This window comes from Balearica regulorum, chromosome 7 (assembly GCF_011004875.1).
Source record: "Balearica regulorum gibbericeps isolate bBalReg1 chromosome 7, bBalReg1.pri, whole genome shotgun sequence".
Classification (NCBI taxonomy): domain Eukaryota; kingdom Metazoa; phylum Chordata; class Aves; order Gruiformes; family Gruidae; genus Balearica; species Balearica regulorum.
Window position 1 is genome coordinate 31582058 of NC_046190.1, and position 18437 is coordinate 31600494.

The 18437-nt window shown below is 41.8% G+C and overlaps 1 protein-coding gene across 4 annotated transcripts in view; it reads left to right on the forward strand.

The window, feature by feature from the left end:
* Window positions 1-18437, forward strand: part of GRID1 (glutamate ionotropic receptor delta type subunit 1) — a 533234-nt gene that overhangs the window by 502160 nt on the left and 12637 nt on the right. For 2 of the 4 annotated variants that reach the window (XM_075758769.1, XM_075758771.1), the window contains 3 exons: window positions 2032-2227; window positions 10752-10918; window positions 12271-12511. In XM_075758769.1, coding sequence (XP_075614884.1) covers window positions 2032-2227; window positions 10752-10918; window positions 12271-12511 — 604 coding nt within the window. Of the gene's footprint in view, window positions 1-2031; window positions 2228-10751; window positions 10919-12270; window positions 12512-12770; window positions 12858-18437 lie in introns of all 4 variants that reach the window. The other 2 variants (XM_075758773.1, XM_075758772.1) reach the window with 2 other exon arrangements.

Here is an 18437-nt window from a genome sequence, read left to right on the forward strand (position 1 = left end):
GATGTGATGAAGCTTATTTTAAAAAATAAAGATGGAACTAAATGTAGCATGTAATCATTTAGATTGAGACTGGAGGAAAAATGGTCCTGATCAATGAAATGTACAGGAAATGTTTCGGAGGCCAGAATATAACTTTCAGGATTGTTAAACAAAGAAATAAAACTGACATGAATTCTCCCATTTTTCATTAGAATTTTGAATTTCCAGCAACCTCCAGGGTGTGTATGCGGTACTTTACCAAAGTGCCACAGACGGAGCAGGAGGTTTGGGTTTTGATGTAACTCCCGGAGTTAGCCCACATCCACAAGCGTGCAACGCATATAGAGAAATTCTGTTCGCGCAGTCTTCCTTAAAGCTGCTTAGCAGCTTAAAATGATAAAAAGTCCTTAACACAATTTAAGAACTTAAACCACTTAAACTGTTCGAAGCAGCTTCGGAGTTTGAAGAGTTTTGGTGGGGGTGGGGGAGGCATCCCTGCGGAGCTGCCGCCCCGGGGCAGGGCGGGCTGGCTGGCTCCTGTGCGGGGGGTCCCGCCGCCAAACTCGGGGGGGACACCTGGAGGGGACGCGACGGGAAGGGCGGAAGAGTTTTCTACGTATTTTTTTATGTGGTATTGTGTACTTTTGCTTTGTTTAAATAGCACGGCAGGGAATCCTACAGGGATGTGAGGTGTAAGCAGCGGCATCCTCCCAGTGAAACAGGGAAGAGGGCGACAGAAAAATATTGTCTGTGACAAGCCTTTGGCTGTGCAAAACAGCCGCGGCTCACGGGCCGAGGGAAGGCTCCTCGGGAGCATCGTGAAGAAAGCTTCTGCAAGAGCTGCAAGGCAAAACGTTTTGCTTTTGTGGCTCCAAGAGCTGGAGGCGGGTGGGAGGTGGCACGAGTGGGCCTTTCCCACCTTTTGAGGAGGATTTGGGGTTTTTTTTCTGAAAGACTGTTTTTGGGAAATAGAAATGGGCGGGGGGGAGGCAGGGAAGGTTGCTTTAGTGTGACTCACCTCAAACAGCGTTAGTCGGTTGGTCATATCAGAAGCATATTCTTGTGGTTATGTGAAGTTATACATTTATAAAACATAAAATATACCATTATTTATGAGATCCAGATTGGTCCCTGCTGCTGCATGTGGTGGTCGGTGGTTCAAGGTGAGGGGTGTGTATGCGGAGCTGAAAAAAGGGTGGCACTGCACAGAACCGTGCTTGGGGACACACGCGGGAATGGGAACGAACTTCTGAAGGTGGAAAACAGCTGGCATGCCTCTTGTGATGGCAGTGATGCCACCTTAAATGTTTTGAAACTTGGCTTGTTTTTTCTTGATGCAGGCAGTGATTTACACCTTTCTGTGCAGAAAAGGCTGTAAAACAGGAGTGAATTACATTCTGTACAATTTGAAAATAAATGGTGCATTCACAGCCACTCAAGTCGAGACCCATTTACACTTCCAGAGTGGTATGATGAGTAAATGAAAGTTAGGCCTGTGTGTGAATGAAAAATGTCTGTTTTACCAGAGGCTGTGAAAAGGGAGAGAGAGAGAGAGACTTAGTGGAAATTGGAAGCGAGACTTTTATTTGTTTGTTTAAAACAGTCGTATTGATTTGGAGTCAGATGGAGTATCGGTGTAACTGCAAACTAATTCCACTGAATTCTGCGAGGTATTTCTGGTGATGCTGATGGGGCTGGAAGTTTATATTTATAATGTGAGTTTTCCCTGTCCTTGAGTAAGTCTTTACTGCACTACATTCTTGTGCAAACTTGGTATTGTAATATTTAACGTGAATGTTATCTGTCAAAAAAAAAAAAAATCTTTAGTGGGGTGAAAAAGAGCTCAGGTATAGTTAATATATTCATATGATCTCAATACAATTGAATTACTCCTTGGTTATCTTTTATGATGAGGAAAGAGATATGCAAATGGTACTCGGTGAGGGTAAGTGCTTTCTGACTAATGACAGATGTAGAAAGAAACCATTTAATGAATGAAATCTTGGCAATGTACTACGTAATACTAATATCTCAATATTGCTTGAATTTCAGAACATTTCAGGATCTGTCCAAACAAATGGATATATCTTACGGTACAGTCAGGGATTCGGCAGTGTATGAATACTTTAAAGCAAAAGGGACAAACCCTTTGGAGCAGGATAACACGTTTGCTGAACTGTGGAGGACTATCAGTAAGAATAATGGGGCAGATAATTGTGTATCGAACCCTTCTGAAGGCATCAGGAAGGTAAGACTGGATCACGGGGGTTTCCTTTAATTTTTGTGCTGCATCAATGTTGTTTGCATGGAGTTAATGTTATTAAGTCACAGGAAAGCAACTACATAGCCATTTAAAAAAAAAAAAAAAAAACAAACCAAACCTATTCAAGGTTCTTTTTACTGACTCAATGGCAGACAAGAATCGTATTTTAAGGTCATGGTTTTGAATTGAAGTGCCTTAGCTCTGCCTAAGTCTTCAGTATACAAGTCCTTGGATCTGGCCATAAAGTCTCTTGGGAGCTCTGATAACGCCTTTTTGAATGCCATTCTTTACGTTATCCAGGTACCGGCTCTTGTCCTTTGCTCAGTTGAGTGGGGTTTTTCTGAGTCGGTGGATTGAACTTATGGGAAACATGAGTAAGAACCAAAAGATTCACTGAGCCTACATTCATTTATCTGAGAATAGAAATTTAATGCAAGATTTTGTTTACTCCAAACTTGTGTACAAGTGTACAGTCTTTCATATGTCGCTGTGCTTTCACCTAACTTTTGTTTCTCTCAGGAATGACTTTTTTTTTTTATGAAACTGAGTATTGATGTGGGATTCGAGGACTGATATATAATGGCTTGAGATCCTACATCCTTGTGCCAAGTCCCATGATCAACGGCTCTCAGATAAACAGACACACAAGTACAAACGTCCACACGTTCTCACTCTGAGTCTGCCTCTCTTCTCTGCTTCCCATCTTGTAGCTCAGCAAAACCAGATAGTAAATAACATCAGACCACACGTGTCCAGGAGTGTGTTAGGGCAGAAAGGATGCAGAAGTAGTCAGTGAAAGTTTAATGTGCTGCTCCTTTTGTGAAAAGTGTCTCCTTTATTTGTCAATTGATTTTATTTTTTTTTCCACAAAACAAACTAACAGCTGTTATTAACGTAGTGTTTGATCAGAGTTACTCTGTTGTCAGTGAGACACTGATTCTGAATAAATATATTACTGGTTCTTTATGCTTTTGTAAGTAGGAAACAATAAAATAGTTGGGGCTTGGGTTTTTTTGGTTTTTTTCTTTGAATCCTTTTCTGAACGTTCAGAGGGAAAGCATCCAGATTTTACTGGGTTTTACAGTACCATAAGGGGGGGTGTGTGTATGAACATAGTAACACAGACCATCCCATCTCCCAAATCAAAGTCCTTTAACATAAAATTCCCACCTGTTTGTGTGATGTGTGGCCGAAACCCTACACAAACACTCTTGTGTCTTCTCAGCAGAGGAGCACTTCGTCAACGGTTCTGGTTCACCCCCCTCTCTCCCAGCTCCCAGCCGAGCTCTCCTAAAGCCCTCTGCGCAGGTGGCCTTTCCTCCAGGGTACGAGGCAGCCCTGCCGACAGCAAAGGCTGCAGTGCGGTGATTTTTTTATCTGCTCAGCACTCTATGAAGTGCTGAATGAGGCCTCTAGTTTGAGAGGCTTTGTTGGCATTTAAAGGAGGCAGTAATTAAGTACTTTTCTACGTACCTTGGCATAAAAACAATGGTAAAACAGTTTACCTGAGAAAAATGCACAGTATTTTACTTTTTTTTTTTCTCTTTTTTACCATTCTTATTTCAGTGGATGCTCTTTAGCCATGGAATTGTAAATACTCTTATCCTGTAAGCCTACTGCATGCTGCCATTTACGATAGCTAGATTTGCCTAAGCCAGAAATGTAACTGTAGATTGGGAGGCTGTTTAGAATACCAATTACAGGGTCTGTATGGAGCTGGCAGCTCCATCCTATCTCTGTGATAATAACTTTTCATATTAGGTTTGATTTCAATATTGTAGGGTGATTTTTATATAACTTGATCAGCTTATTCAATTAACATTAACAATAACCGAATTTACTTCAGTCCCCAAAGCTGACCAAGGCTGCCATTTGATTAGACACCTACATAAATTGGGCTTAATATTTAATAACACTGTCGACTAAAGGGTTGTTTTTATAGTTTAAATGTTGCTCTCCCTAGCTCATTGAGCTCTTTGAATAAACAGACAAGTTTTCCATGTCAAGTGTTCTGGCTAGAAATTCTGTTTTTCTAAAGGAGAATTGATGTCAGCAAAGGAAATGGGATTTTCCATCTGTAAACATGCACTGCTGCACGAAAGAGATGTGAATGTGCCTTAAAAATGTGTTTTATAGGAAATGGGAAATCTAAATCTCTGTAGCATAAAGAGATCCCCAACACATTTTTCTGAATAAGGACTTGCCTGACACAATGCAAAAAAAAAAAGAGAAAAAAGAAAAAAGAAAATCACTATTATCCTTTCTCCCCTCCTTCCCCTTTCCATTTTCTTCAGGCAGCACCACAGTTCAGCTGTAATGCCGCTTCAATGCAAAACAGGAGAGTGCTGCTTGTTTATGGTACAGGCAGGTATTTGTCTCTATTCCATTTACCTCTCTCCGTTTCCTGGAGATTTTCCTGCTCCCTTTGACTGGCTAAAACCAAGAGGATAATAGTGGAAGAAAGTCCTGAAAGCTTTTGTGGCGTTCGGTTGCCATGGCAGAGGTGTCTCTTCCAACGGGGCGCAGGCGGTGCCCGCCGCCAAGGCACGGGCAGCTGTTGCAACACGGGTGACTCTGCAAAGTCACGCAAGCCACAGAAGGACGTTTCAGAAGTGAGGTGGGGGGGTCAAGTTGCTTTTGTCGTACTGGCGAGGCAATTGAAAGTGGTCGTTGCAGATGGAAAACGTCCTCCTATTCAAAAAATGTCTCTGCACAGCGTAAGAGGAGGTTACCAGACAAATCGCCAGTCCGTACAAAAATGCTATTTTGCCGCGTGAGTTTTCTGGCGCTATGGCAGACAAGGATTGACTTAACGCTGTCGTACGGAAAGCTTCTTTCTGGGTGAAGCTACAGTCAAGATCCCCGAGCAGTGTGCCATGGGTAGCTCCTGTCTCATCCCAGGTGCACATTGGTATCGGAGTGGCACGTATTTCTAAGCCATTTGTAAATCTCAGCAAACTGTTTGCATAATACCTGGTGGCATTCCATTCTTCACGGTAATTATTAGGTACCACAATGTATGTAATAACCTGTGGCTTTTTTCTTTGTGGGCAGCCGCTTTTGCTTTGAATGAATGAAGTAATATGATCCCTAGTTATTCCCATATTTATATTTTTTATATATATAACAGGAGAATTAAACTGTTGTATTTTTTAAAAGCCTTGCTTTGGTGGAGACTGTTTGTTCCCCTGTCCAATCAATTTGGTGTCAAAATTACTCTGAATCCTTTCTTCTCTTCGTCTGTATCACTTTTGATGAAATGATCAAACCCAAGTACAAAATGTGAATATATCATTGATTTAGACAATGACACAGTAAGAGTTTATACCTTCTCTTTTTTGCTTCCTTCAAAAAGTTTCTGTCCCTTAATGAACACTAAACATTAAATCAGTGTTTCTTGTTGAACGGTCACCTCTGTTCATTTTTATATTGAGAGTAAAAGTAATTTAAAAGGTCAATGAAAAGGATTTTTTTAAACTCTTGTTTCCAATAATTTATTGTCCACAATGAATTTTATATTGTGAATTGTGGTTGTAAACATATACATGTAAAACATGTATATGTTTTCATGGGTCCTCATAAATGTCTCCATTTCTTGACCCATCAGCCTTCGGAGTGAAAGCAAATGATTCCTTAAAGCCAGAATATATTATATCCCTTGGTGGCTCCTTAATTATATTAATTTTTACATCATTTGAACAGGATTAAATGGCATGTTTTATTTCTATTAGAACTGTGTTGCTTCTCGTAAAGCACTTTTTTCTAGATAATAAATGGTATTTATAAAAGCATGTTTTTGAACTATTCCACTAATGTCAATGTAAAGGTCACTTTTTGATATTTCTGTGGTACCAGCCATATAATGGGATCAGCTACACTGACACTCTGTTCTGGCAATAAATTAATGATGAATGTTGCATTATTCTTGCACTTTTGTCTTTACTATGGTAGCTTCTTCATAAGTTTCACATAAATCACAGACATATCAGTGATTAATCTGAAATTCTTCTTTTCCCAAGTTGTTATTATTTCTTACTATGCCTTCTTTGAAAACCCCTCATTTTACCATCAGTAAGCCAGGATCTTTTGAACAACATTCTTCCATCTCCCTCCATGTTGAGGAGTGATATTATGAGGTTGCTTACTGTTTTTCTGAAGTATTACTATTCTCTTTGTGGTCCTTCTTATATCTAGGAGGCAATCTTCCCTGGCCTTTTAATTTTTAATGATTCTGAAGAAGAAATATTTTAAATATAAGTTTTGCCTAGGGGGCTCTTTTTTTCTTAAATCTGTTTTCTTAAACCTCTTCAACCAAAGATAAATCTGGTGTCTTAGGTGTAGGCCACCATAGTAGTTCCACCTGGGTGGAATAAATGAATGCTGCTTTGGCTGAATTTCTGTTAAAGGTGTTTTTGAAAGTTTAACTGAGCTTTTTTTTTTTTTTTTTTGTTCTGCAATATGCCTGCATGCCGAGAGTCGCAGTAAGGCCATAGCAAAGGAGCAAAATATGAAAGCCAATTAAAACTCTAAAGTATAAATTTTAGCTTATTATTCTGTGCTTCATTTCAGTCATTCTTTATTCGAGTTCTCTTACCTATTCTCAGCTGGCATTTGCCACATTCGCTTTTACCATCTCTCTCTAGTAGCTTTGCAATGATGCCTGATCACTACAATATTTTTATTCTATTTTGGGCCCTAAAAAACATACAGCGCAGGCTTTAGATGGCTGAGCTGTGAATGCAAGAGCTTGAGGATGTGGATCTTTGCTGTACTGTGGTCAGGACTTGGCCGTGTAGGTAGGTACGTACGTCTGTGTCACATGCAAGTAGGGAGCCTTGATGTGTTTCGGGCTCCCACGTCCCGTGGGTCAGTGCCAGGCATTTCCTGCAATTCTTAGTCTTCCTACCTCCGGTGCTACTTTTAAAAAAGTTGTGATTTGATTTTTGGTTGAAAATAAGTGTCAATTTGATTTTATTTAGCTTTTACTTCCTGCCTAGTGAAGTTATATAAAAAGTAAATATATCTCAAACACACATGCATGTGTGCGGTTGTGTGTCTTGTACATACGTTTTTCAAAGTTTGTCAGTTTTTCTTTAAATTGAACAATGATACTGCTTAGCTGTCACAACAGATATTAACAGGGCTGTGAAGGGTGCTGAATTTAGAGAGCAACTAAACATTTGGTCCTAAGGAAGCTTTCCATGCAATGAACACACCAATAGCACAAGGTCTCTGCTCTTCAGAGGAGAAAATTAGGCGAGTGGAAGAAGTTGTGGAAGAGACACATCTTCCCGTAGGAAAAAGGGACCTTTGGGGATTCTGGGTTTGGCAGTCAGAGAGGGGAAAGGCTCTTACATCCAGTATTTCTGGGAGCTGAGACGTATGCATTACTAAGAGTTTAAAACTCAGACTCCTGTTTATGCTAAAATGCTCAGGCTGTCAGAGAAATAATGCTCTACAGATGTGATGGCGCTGGCTAGAACGTTCTATGCCATAAAAAGAATAAAATTGATCTGAAGAGACCTGGTAAACTTTGTTTATTGACCACTTACAGTTGTAGGACGTAGGATAGCAACATTGGAAACGCAAGAGAAGTAGACCTTTTCAAAAGATCTACTGTCCAACATTGAAAGTCAGTGTACAAAGCTCTTCTATATAAAATAATGTACAGAAAACCGAGGCTTGAAAAGTAGAATCAATAATGTGATTTTTGTCTAGACATTGCCTTATAATTGAAATCGAATATTTGAGGAAGATTGTGTTCTTCAAGTATTACTAAGAAAAAGATGAGGAATGTATGATGTTGACAGTGTTCTTCTTTTGTAAATTGTAAATTTGAAAAGATGATTTACAGAGTAATTCTGAAACAACTAAAAGATACAGCTCTTTCAAACAAACAAACAAACATACACCACCCCCCCCACCCCGCCCCGCAAAACCAAAAATAAAATAAAAAAATACAACCAGAAAAATGCCAGAGAGATTTTAGCACAGTGATTTAGGCCAAATCTTTTCCGGGTCTCCTCTTTCTGAACATCCATCAGGCAAGTTTTTGTTCTCTAATAAGATGGATTTTGAATAAATTCTGTGTACAGTAACAAGTGCTGTTGTCTTTGGTTCCACAAGTATGTATTTTTAATACACTTGGACAGTTTTCTATCGTAGGTAGCAAAAGCCTATGTACTTAAATACTCTATGTATTTACCATAGAACACGACGTGCCTGAGATGTGCAAAAACCAGGGCTTTTGATGGCCCTTCCCTGGCAGGAACACCAGTGGGACTGATGCCGCTGCCTGCTGTCCCTAGCCAGGCAGGATGCCTATCAGCACCATCGCAGGTGTGAAAGCAGAAAATGTGAATCGTTAAAGCCCATCACAGGAAGAGCAGAGGGCAGGAGGCAGAGATTTGCTCCTACCCACCCAGTTAGTTTTGGGTACATGATCATTCAGAAAATACCTCTGAAAAGCACATTTTAGGCTTCTAAGAATGTAGGTTGCTGGCTGAATATAGGCTAGATGCCTTGAGGAATCACTCCCTTGCCATCCTTAATTTTTTACGCATCCTTGTGTCGATAGGTTATGAAGCCTTTTCTGGCTGTCACATATAGTAAAGAGTGATTTGTTTGTTCTTTCCTCCTTTGTGCCACCATCACCAGTTTAGGTAGGCAGCCAGGTATAGTATTACATGGCAGATGTGGTGGAAGTCTTGCTCTGGTCTGGTTTCATACAGCATCATTGAAGTGAAATATTTTTATGAACATGCTAGTTTAATAAGTTGTGTCAGCTAAATCAATGTATGATTTTAAGAGTAGAGTCCCGTGGCTCCTATTTTAATAACTCCTGTAAGGCCCATACTGTAATTTAGATTGTAATGATGTTTTGTACTAGTGTAGCAATAGTTGTCTGAGGCTATACACATTAATTACTGTTACTCTGAACTGACCAGGGAGGTGGCAAAGGAGAAAGTGGAGACAAACCCGCAACGGTGGCATGCCCTTCACGAAAAATTATTGTCAAAGTGGTCAGTACAGGCTCATTTAAATCTTACCACAGAGGAAGGATATAACATTTTTACTCTGGTTTAACTTAGAAGCAAATTAATTTGGGGATCTTTGATTGCTTTGATGCAGATAAGAGGGAAAGGGGGGGAAAAGGTGGATTGTGGCAAGTAGCTTACAGAAAATCCAAACAGCATACTTTTATTCTTTGTTTCCCGGGACTCTACCCACTAGAGGCTAACTCACCCATTTAGTTTATTGTCATGTTTAAACAACTGGCAGGGGCTTCAGAAAGCTATGTATATCAAAACGTGGTGAAGGAAAATTAGCTTAATTGCTCAACTGAGGAATCCAATATAATAAAATAACTAAAGGAGTCCTACAGGCTTACAGGCGAATTCAAAACTCACCTTACACAAAAATGGACAATATGTGGAAGGATGACCTAATTCCGTGTCAGAGCTGCAGCCATTTGCTAGGGGAGTTTGGTGATTCAGTTCCCATAAAGAAATATATGCAGGACTTCAGCTCCCTGCCTTGCTTTGTTCTGACCTAAAGAACGATCTGAAATAACTCGAAATTAAAAAAAAAAAAAAAAAAAAGTCTTGGAAGTCTCCATTCATGACTACTCATTTATTTGCATTAGATGTTCCGGCCCATCTGTTCCTTTGCGCTCTGTTCACCAGAGACTTAAAAACATACTACTTAAATATATTAGGAAACCAATGATTACTTTAACCAAACAAAATGATGACTTTTTTCTTTACTGAATCCCTATCCAGAGATGTTTCTTACATCTTATGTTAAGTAAGGTGATTTACATTCATTGTATGCACTGCATGCAGGCATTGGTTTGAATCCCAATTAAGGCTGACGTTTAAGGACATCTGTGTGGGTGTGTGCTAAAATAAAACAATATTTGTCCCAAACCTGAGATAATAGGAGATGCTTGTGGCTCTTCTTACCTGTGAAAAAAAAAAAAGGGAAGTCTTTAAGCTTGGAGCATGCCTTTTATTACAGGACTAACATAGCTCTCGGAAGGGGCTGTGTTTATTTACACGTTTCTATGAGGAAAGCTGCGATGTGACCTGCGATGTTTGGTGACTGTGATGATGAGGAAGCACCACTTAGTGCTCATACTCTACTCATCTAGTTACATGAATGTACGGAACCAGTCACACTCCACGTCTCCTACAAAATATACATCGCATTTTTCAGCTAAGGCAATAGCTTTCATTTATAATTAATAATCTGGTATGTAAACCTTGCTTACACTTACAGTTGGCTATGTTATCCTATGTATTCCTATTAAAAATGGAAGTAGATGAGGTACCGCTGGGAGGGAAGAGCGTTAGAAATGTACTTACATGTTGGATGTCTACAGATAAACTGTGACCTAATGAAATACCACCAGGAGTAATGACCAACTCAGGGTTTGTTCAACTGGGCTTTGTCCTACGTAGAAATGTAGTTTAGTTTAGATTGTGTTGTGTTCATGCTGTATTTACAGGCAAAGAAAGGAAACTATGCTTTCCTGTGGGATGTGACAGTGGTGGAATATGCTGCGCTGACGGACGATGAGTGCTCTGTGACAGTCATTGGAAACAGCATCAGCAGCAAAGGATATGGGATAGCCCTCCAGCATGGCAGCCCCTACAGAGATCTTTTCTCCCAGAGGTAACCAGAAACAAAGCTCGTTTTATAGGATGCCTCTTTACAACCAGCAACCGTTTGTGGTTCACATTAATTCTGGCCAATTGTTGAATAAAGGACAGTGAACAAGTGACAGCAGAGAGGTGATGAGTTCAGGCTTCAACAAAGCTGCTGCTTCTGCTCCACACACATCTGCTTAGGGAGGAGGGGACTGGAGGTGGTGTGTGGCCTCGCACCTCCAGGCAGCACTGCCGCTGGCGGAAAAAAGGCTGATGTCCTCAGAGCTTCGTATGAGATAGGGGAGAGGCTGAAGAGAGATCTTTGATTCATGCCACATTTTGCAGGCTATGGCGCAACGTGTTGCTCTCTATAGTAAGCAAGTAATAATGCCCTGGTTTATCCTTTAGGGTGGAGAGACAGGTCGAAGACTCAGAATGGTGCAGGAAAACAAGAATTGCTGAGTATTGCGTGGGATTGCTAAGTCTGTGAGACTATGAGACTATGCCATTTAGGGATCTCTGAGCTATTAGCTAGCAATATCTTTTTCACGTGAATGTATAGACTGAAATGAAGACATGCAGTGCTGCGGGCACGTGTGGCCGTAGCAGAAGGCGAGCGGGTGCTCCGCTCCAGGCAGGGAGCTGAAGCAAGATTTCCTCGTCTCGCTCCTTCTTTATAAAAAGGGGTAAAACTCCAGCTGCACAACCAGAGACAAAGCTGCCTCAAGAGAAAAGGTTGTTAGTAAACAGCTGAACCAGTTATCAAACCAAATCCAAAATGAATCATTCATGGAGAGAAGGGACACTTCACAAGAGGCAAAACAATGATTAATTAGCAACTGTTAACACAGTAATTCAGGCATGAAGTAACAGCATTGAAGTAAAATCCTTTTGAATAAACTACGTTTGCTGAAGTAAATGAGTTGGTCGCTGCTTAAACAGATTTGTATTAAGTGGCACACAAATAGTAGCATGTTTAGTCTCACATGATTTTGAAATCATTGTGGGAGAGCAGCAGTGGAGTGGGTTGAGCATTTCGCTAGTGGGACCAGCTGTTGCAGCTGAACGTAGCCAGACCAGCCATGACTAACTGGAATATTGTGATTTCCCTTGGAAATGCTTCTTGCGCTGCAGTGGAATTTTTGACAGTCTCTTCTTTTTCCTAAGTTACTCAGTGGAGTTTACCCGCTGCTGTGAGTAGAAAGAAATCCCGGTATAACAGAGTTTCAGATGAAACATGCTACATGGTAGTGGTGGTGGGATGGAGTTTTGAGCTACGGGACAGTAGATTTAAGAGTTATGTGACATACGGAAAAGACTAAAAAACCATGAAAAGGTATCGTGGAAACTAATATTTGTCTTTTGAAATTTCTGCAGGATCTTAGAGTTGCAAGAAAGCGGAGACTTGGATGTTCTTAAACAGAAATGGTGGCCACGGATGGGACGTTGTGACCTGAATAGCCATACCAACGCACAGACAGATGGGAAGGCACTCAAGCTTCACAGTTTTGCAGGAGTTTTCTGCATTTTGGCAATAGGCCTTCTTCTTGCATGCTTGGTGGCAGCATTGGAGTTGTGGTGGAACAGCAACCGTTGTCATCAAGAAACACCGAAAGAGGTCCATAACTTTTATTCTTATCACAATTAAAAGTAGAAAACAAAAGAAAGAGAGAGCAAGTGGAAGTTGTGGGATTTTAGGTGCTCTCATACAATAAATTTGATTTATTTTGATTTGCCATACTAAGCTTTGCATATAACTTTTTGGGTGGTTGTTTCTAAACAAATAAAAAAAAAACCAAACCATGTCTTTTGTGCACATGGAAGGTGCCAAACTGACAGCCCTGGAGACTAAAGTCCTCTATTTATTTATAGAGCAGATACAGCATGGGCAGCAGCAGTGCAAACTTCCCCACATTGCCCCACCAATGTGCCTCAACCCTGACCTGGAGAGACCACCTTTAGGGGTAAGAGAGTAGTTCAGAAACATGCCCTCGGCCTCTCTGCTGTGAGCGACGGGGAGGCCAGTCACGGGCACGCAGTTGTGCCATCTGCGGTAATGTTTTCTCTGATCTGAGACCCCATCCATCGGCCGTGAGAACCACGTCCATCCTGCGCAGGCTGTGCGGCTGCCAGCAGCTGGTAGCTCTTCTCCTTCATGGCTGGCCTAGGCTGAGTTTGAAGAGGTACATGAGCAATTAAAAATCAACCAGCTAGTTACTGAGTAAGCCATATTGCCATGACACTGTTTAAATGCTTCTTTTCTTTTGAAATCAATTTTATTTCTAAAAGTAGGAGCCTTTGAGTAAACTGACCTTCATATGACCTATTTTACCTAGGAAAATGTATCTGAGAATTTCTTGGTTTTGAAGTTTTCATGTGCAGCAGCGAGTAATAGCAATGCTATGATAGAATAATCAGTCCGTACTCAGATCTGTCTTGCATGAAGCCTGTATTTGTTTACATAGATTAAATGTTTAACAAACTAACCTCTTGTATTTTTGGAGATACTGAGGCATTTGTAGGTGCTTTCATCTTGGAACAGATGTTTATTACAAGCAAATAATAGCAGCGAGCTGCACTACAGCTGGAAAATAGCACATAGGCCATCAATTCCAATCTATGTTCTCAGGCTGCCAGGAGTACTACACTAATTGACGTACCTATCACCTGTAAGCAGTTCTGGCAAATGGGATCTGAAGATGTATGTTGCAGTCTGTAATGGTGTGAAATATTTATCAGTAAGATTCCATTCTTCTGAGCTCCTGCTTCTCCCATTTGAATTCATCCATCAAATGCTCGGTGATAAACATCTGTACCATGTTTGTGGGACGAAGCTGAAAGTCACTTGCCTGTGGCTGCACAACGTACAATAGCAAAAGGGAAATTTTGGCAAAAGGAAGCACATCTCCGCAGCACTCCAAAACCAGGCACAGGGAGAGCACGAGTAGGTACTCTTGCTTATAAAGAATCTTTCATATGAACAGAAGTGCATACTTAATTACTCTTTGGTTAAATACTGTAGCATTTTGCCCTGCAAACGCTCCCGCTCCAGGTTGGCATTGCTAAGCCGGAGCTAAGCCGGGTCGCCGCGCGCTGTGAAAGGCTGGCAGGGCGAGGGGCAGGCACGTCCCGGAGGTGCGCCCGCGCTGCCCCTGCGCAGGCAGTCCTCGTGCCGCACTCGCGGCGTGGTCCCCTCGGCGTGCTCAGGGACTCGCCTTGGTGCACTTTTGTAGAGCGAGATGAAAACGTGCCCCAAAGGCCGAGTTTCATATAGGTAAGGTGAAATAATTTCACTCTTTTATTGCAAAGGGTTTTAAATGCTCAGTTTCCATCTCTGAAAAAGGATTGGTGTTCCTGAGTTTAAGTATTTTCTTTTTGCCCATCCCCTTCATTTCTCTTTTTCTGTCTGTGGGAAGGATCATCACAGACCCTGCCTTACCCCATCCCATCTTTTCTCCCATTCCCGTCCCTCTCCTCCTCCCCTTTCCCTCCGGTGCGTGATCAGGGCTGCTCTGTACGGTTTCTGCGACAAGCAATAGGACACTTTTAAGCTTCCATTTTTTAAAGTGCACTAGAGTTACCTGCAGGGTAAAGCCGTACCTGGGCAGGTGGCCCTTAGAGCACGGCCAGCCCGGGTGAAGGCGGGCACGACCACCCCGGGCACGGCTGGGGAGAGGCGAGTGCCCCCCAGAGAAGGGGCGCGGAGCCAGTGGGAGCCGGGGCACAAGTACGTGTTACTGCCGACAGAGAAAGTGCGTGTTCCCGAGAAGAGGGCGCAGGGCTGAGGGCTTGCCGGCCGGGCCGGCCCGGAGGAAAGCGCAAGGAGGACAGCTGGGTGCAGCGAAAGGCTGGCGGCTGGAAACGCCTCTGGGTCAGGCCAGGGCAGCCGGAGGGCTGGGTGACAGCCGCCCGGCCCCAGGGACGAGCAGGGTCTGCAGGGATCCTCTGCTTAACCGTGGCGCAGCCACGTTGTTGTTACGGCCTAAACTTTATTCTCCACCGGCCCCTCTGCAGATGGGGCCGTGTAAGCCATCCAGGGTAGCCCGAGCGCGCACCCACAGCGGCCCAGCGCCGCAGGCAGCACCCCAGGCCGCTGGCCCCTGCCCCAGGTCACGTCCGCACCGCCGCAGCGGCTCCGGCCCCGCCCCACGGGCAGCGCCCCCCGCGCCTCGCTCTGATTGGCCCGGGGGCCGGGACCCCTGTATAGCGGCAGCGCGTACGTGACCAGCTGGTTCGCGACTAATGGCCGCCCACCCCAGGAGGGGGCGGCGGGGAGTATAGTGGCCGCAGCGTCCACTCACATAAATTAGTGAACGAAGATAGCCCATGTTTCTTGTTAGATTAGTGTGCTGAGGTATCTCATTTATGTACTACTAGTGAGGAGGGATTGAAGTGGGATTGCTAACGGCCACTGTAGTTAAGATAGAATCCAAGTTTCAGAAGGGACGATGTAGGTTGAAGGTTGTAGACGTATTGAGGAGAACCAAGTTTCAAAACTTTGGAAAGGCGAGGATCCAGGGATGAGGGGAGCGTTGAGTCCTGGGGACACCCCTGTTAAGTGGCTGAGCATTGCTTAGGGGACCAAAAGCAAAAAGAGGATTTGGTCTCCAGGAGGAGTGCATTTGGGCTATCTCACTTCTGTATTAGCTAGCGTTTCTACAGCAGCAGCCATATTAACAGAGGCACGGCATGCATAGTGTATACAGAACATTAAAATCTGCCTCCAAGGTGCGTCTGATACTCCGGCCAAGTCATTAGTAACTTCAGTCACACTGCTGATGTTGTTCTGCTTTTGGGAATGCTTTGGCAAAGCACGAGTGTTGTGATACCACCCCAAAATTGCCTCACAGCCATTTTCTTCTGTGAAGTGCAGAGCTTGTGGAGGGTCACGGAAGGGGCCGATTTCCCCACAGCCTAAGATGGACTTTGGTGGTCACCTCATGCAGAAGTCACCTCATGAGGCAAAGGACAAGGAGGCAGCGTCTGGCTTCTGTGACCCTTACCCTCTTAGGTGTTTTTTTTAATCCATTGTAGAAAATTACAGTGGGTTCAGGATTGAATGAGGAGTTGTCATAACCTGCAGAGCCTCCGTGTAACAATCTTTCTTTGACTTGACCCTCTCGGTAGGCTGTATCATGCCAACGATTGTCAACTCAAAAAACAGAGATGTTGGGAAGATGGATGCACGACTGCTCTGGCAGATTTATGACAGGGTTGGGTGGCCATGCAGCTTGCTGGGGAAAGAGAGAAAGGATTTTTATAGAGACTATAATTTTGTATGTCGAGGGTCTGTGAAGTCTGTGGCTGGAAGAACGTGCACAGCCTTCATTAACATTGGAGAAATGTTTTCACCTGACATTAAGGTGTTGATATTTGCCAGTTTGTTGTCTTTTCCTCTTCCACGTTGTATTTCTTTGGCTTTTATGGAGGTTAGCATGAGCCAGTACATTGGGGTGTTCAAGGACTCCAATGTCTTTATGGTATGTATCACAACTCATCATTACAATGAGTATGAAAAGTGTAATGTTAACTATGTAACTGGGAGGAACAGGAAGCCTATCTTTTGAAACCTGACAGCATAACTTGGACTGTGATATTAATCTGTTCTGCATTGGTAGAAACTTTATAGGAAGAGTTATGTCAGATGGAGACTGCTTCCAATTGGAATATTTTTTATATTGTTTGCATACAAAGAAAACCCACCCAATTAAAAAAATAGTATTGTTTCTACCCATTAGGTCTGTGCATTAAGATAAACCTCCAGGAAAGATGGACTTCTTTTACTTTCCCCAAAACACAGTTGCCATTGGTTCACAATTCCATTATGCAAGAAATAGTGAAATTTCATGCTATTAGTGAAGGCTGGGTTGATTATTCCTTTTCAGGATGTTGATACACAGTATTTTTTATTCTATTTGAAGTATATTTGTAAAAATGTTTCTAATGAGTTCTGCTGTAAAAATCTTAATGTTATCCCTTTTAATTCCTCATTTAATGCTTATCAAATCAGATTAACGAAAGATTAGCTCCAACATCAGGAAAAATGTATAACTGCCACACCATGCCATATTCTTCTATTGGGGCTCAAGTTTGTAATCTCTTAAAAGTTGGAAAGATATCTAGTAATGTTTAAATGCCCGCATTATTTTCTAATACAGGAAAATTTACATTTGGTCGTCTTTCTCAAATCAGATTTTCTAGAATTTATAATCACTCTCCTCTAATTATTGTTAATGCCCAGCCAGCCTATACCCACCGTGAAATTTAGCCAGCTCATACATCTATCTCTATGCGTTAAAATCTTGAATTTGCACAGCTGCTACTCAGCCGGCAATACCGATACCTAATCTTTTGACTTATATGGGCTTCAGAAATTTGAGGAGTTGTAAAATAAAAAAAAAAAGAAAATTAATATTTATTCTGGAATCTGTTCAGTCACTCTGTGTCCCTTTTGAATAACTGAGCAATCAGATAAAGTTATTGAAACCTGGTACCATAGAAATGTCGAGCTTTCAATAATTACCTCTGGATTTCTATATCTTTTGGTATGAGTCCTATGCATTTATTTCATGATATCAGTAAGCTATAATATAATTTGGATCATTTAACTGCCAAGGGCTTCACTACATCATCAGGTTGTTGCTAGCTTTTATTCCATTTGACACACTGAAAGACAGTTTTCAAATCTTCATTGTCATTATGATCAAGTGTAGCTGCTTACTGCAACAGACTCCCCGGCATCCTCTGTGCTTTATCAGCTGTGTCTTATTGTGATGTACTGTTCCCCTTGAAGATTATTACTTCTGAGATCTCCTCAGAACTATTAAGAAAGCACTCCTAGTTCATCCACATACTATACTGCAAAACAATGAAAATGTAGAAACAAAGATAAAATATTATATTATTCATGGAAAGAAAGTTGAATTCCCATATTTTTTACTGCGTGCAAAATGTATTCACTAAAAACAAATTAACAGGCAACCCCACATCACAGAAAATTAGTCACTTACAAAGGATGATTTTTCTGCTGGGAGCTAATACTTGTTGTATGTTCCCTGAAAGGTGATATTGATTCACTTATTGTTAATATAGCTCTTGAAAGACAATGTTAGAATGATCTCAAGAAATTCTTCGTTTGATTCTTTCTTAACTCAGATAACATATATTATAAATCAGAGATGTATTTTCTCCAAACCAGCTGTGCTACTCCTAGCAACGTGAGTGTTTTGAGAAACTGTACCCAGTGTGTTTGCAATTTTGTAGTGTATGAAGATTTGGGGGTTTTACAGGATAAGGAATAGCATCATTTTCCACCTTCTGAGTTGCTACTAGTTATTGTCTCGTAACTTGTGTCATCTTTATAATTCATTAACAATCACAGTCTTCACAGCTTAGTTTATGATTTCTTAACTTTCTCCTGCTTCTGCAAAATCATTTTATTCAACAGAGTCTTTTCACTTTTCTGTTCTCACTTTTTATTTTTGAATGATTGAAAGGGGGCAGTAATTCAGGTACTGTCCAAAGTGGGAACAGACTTGTGTACC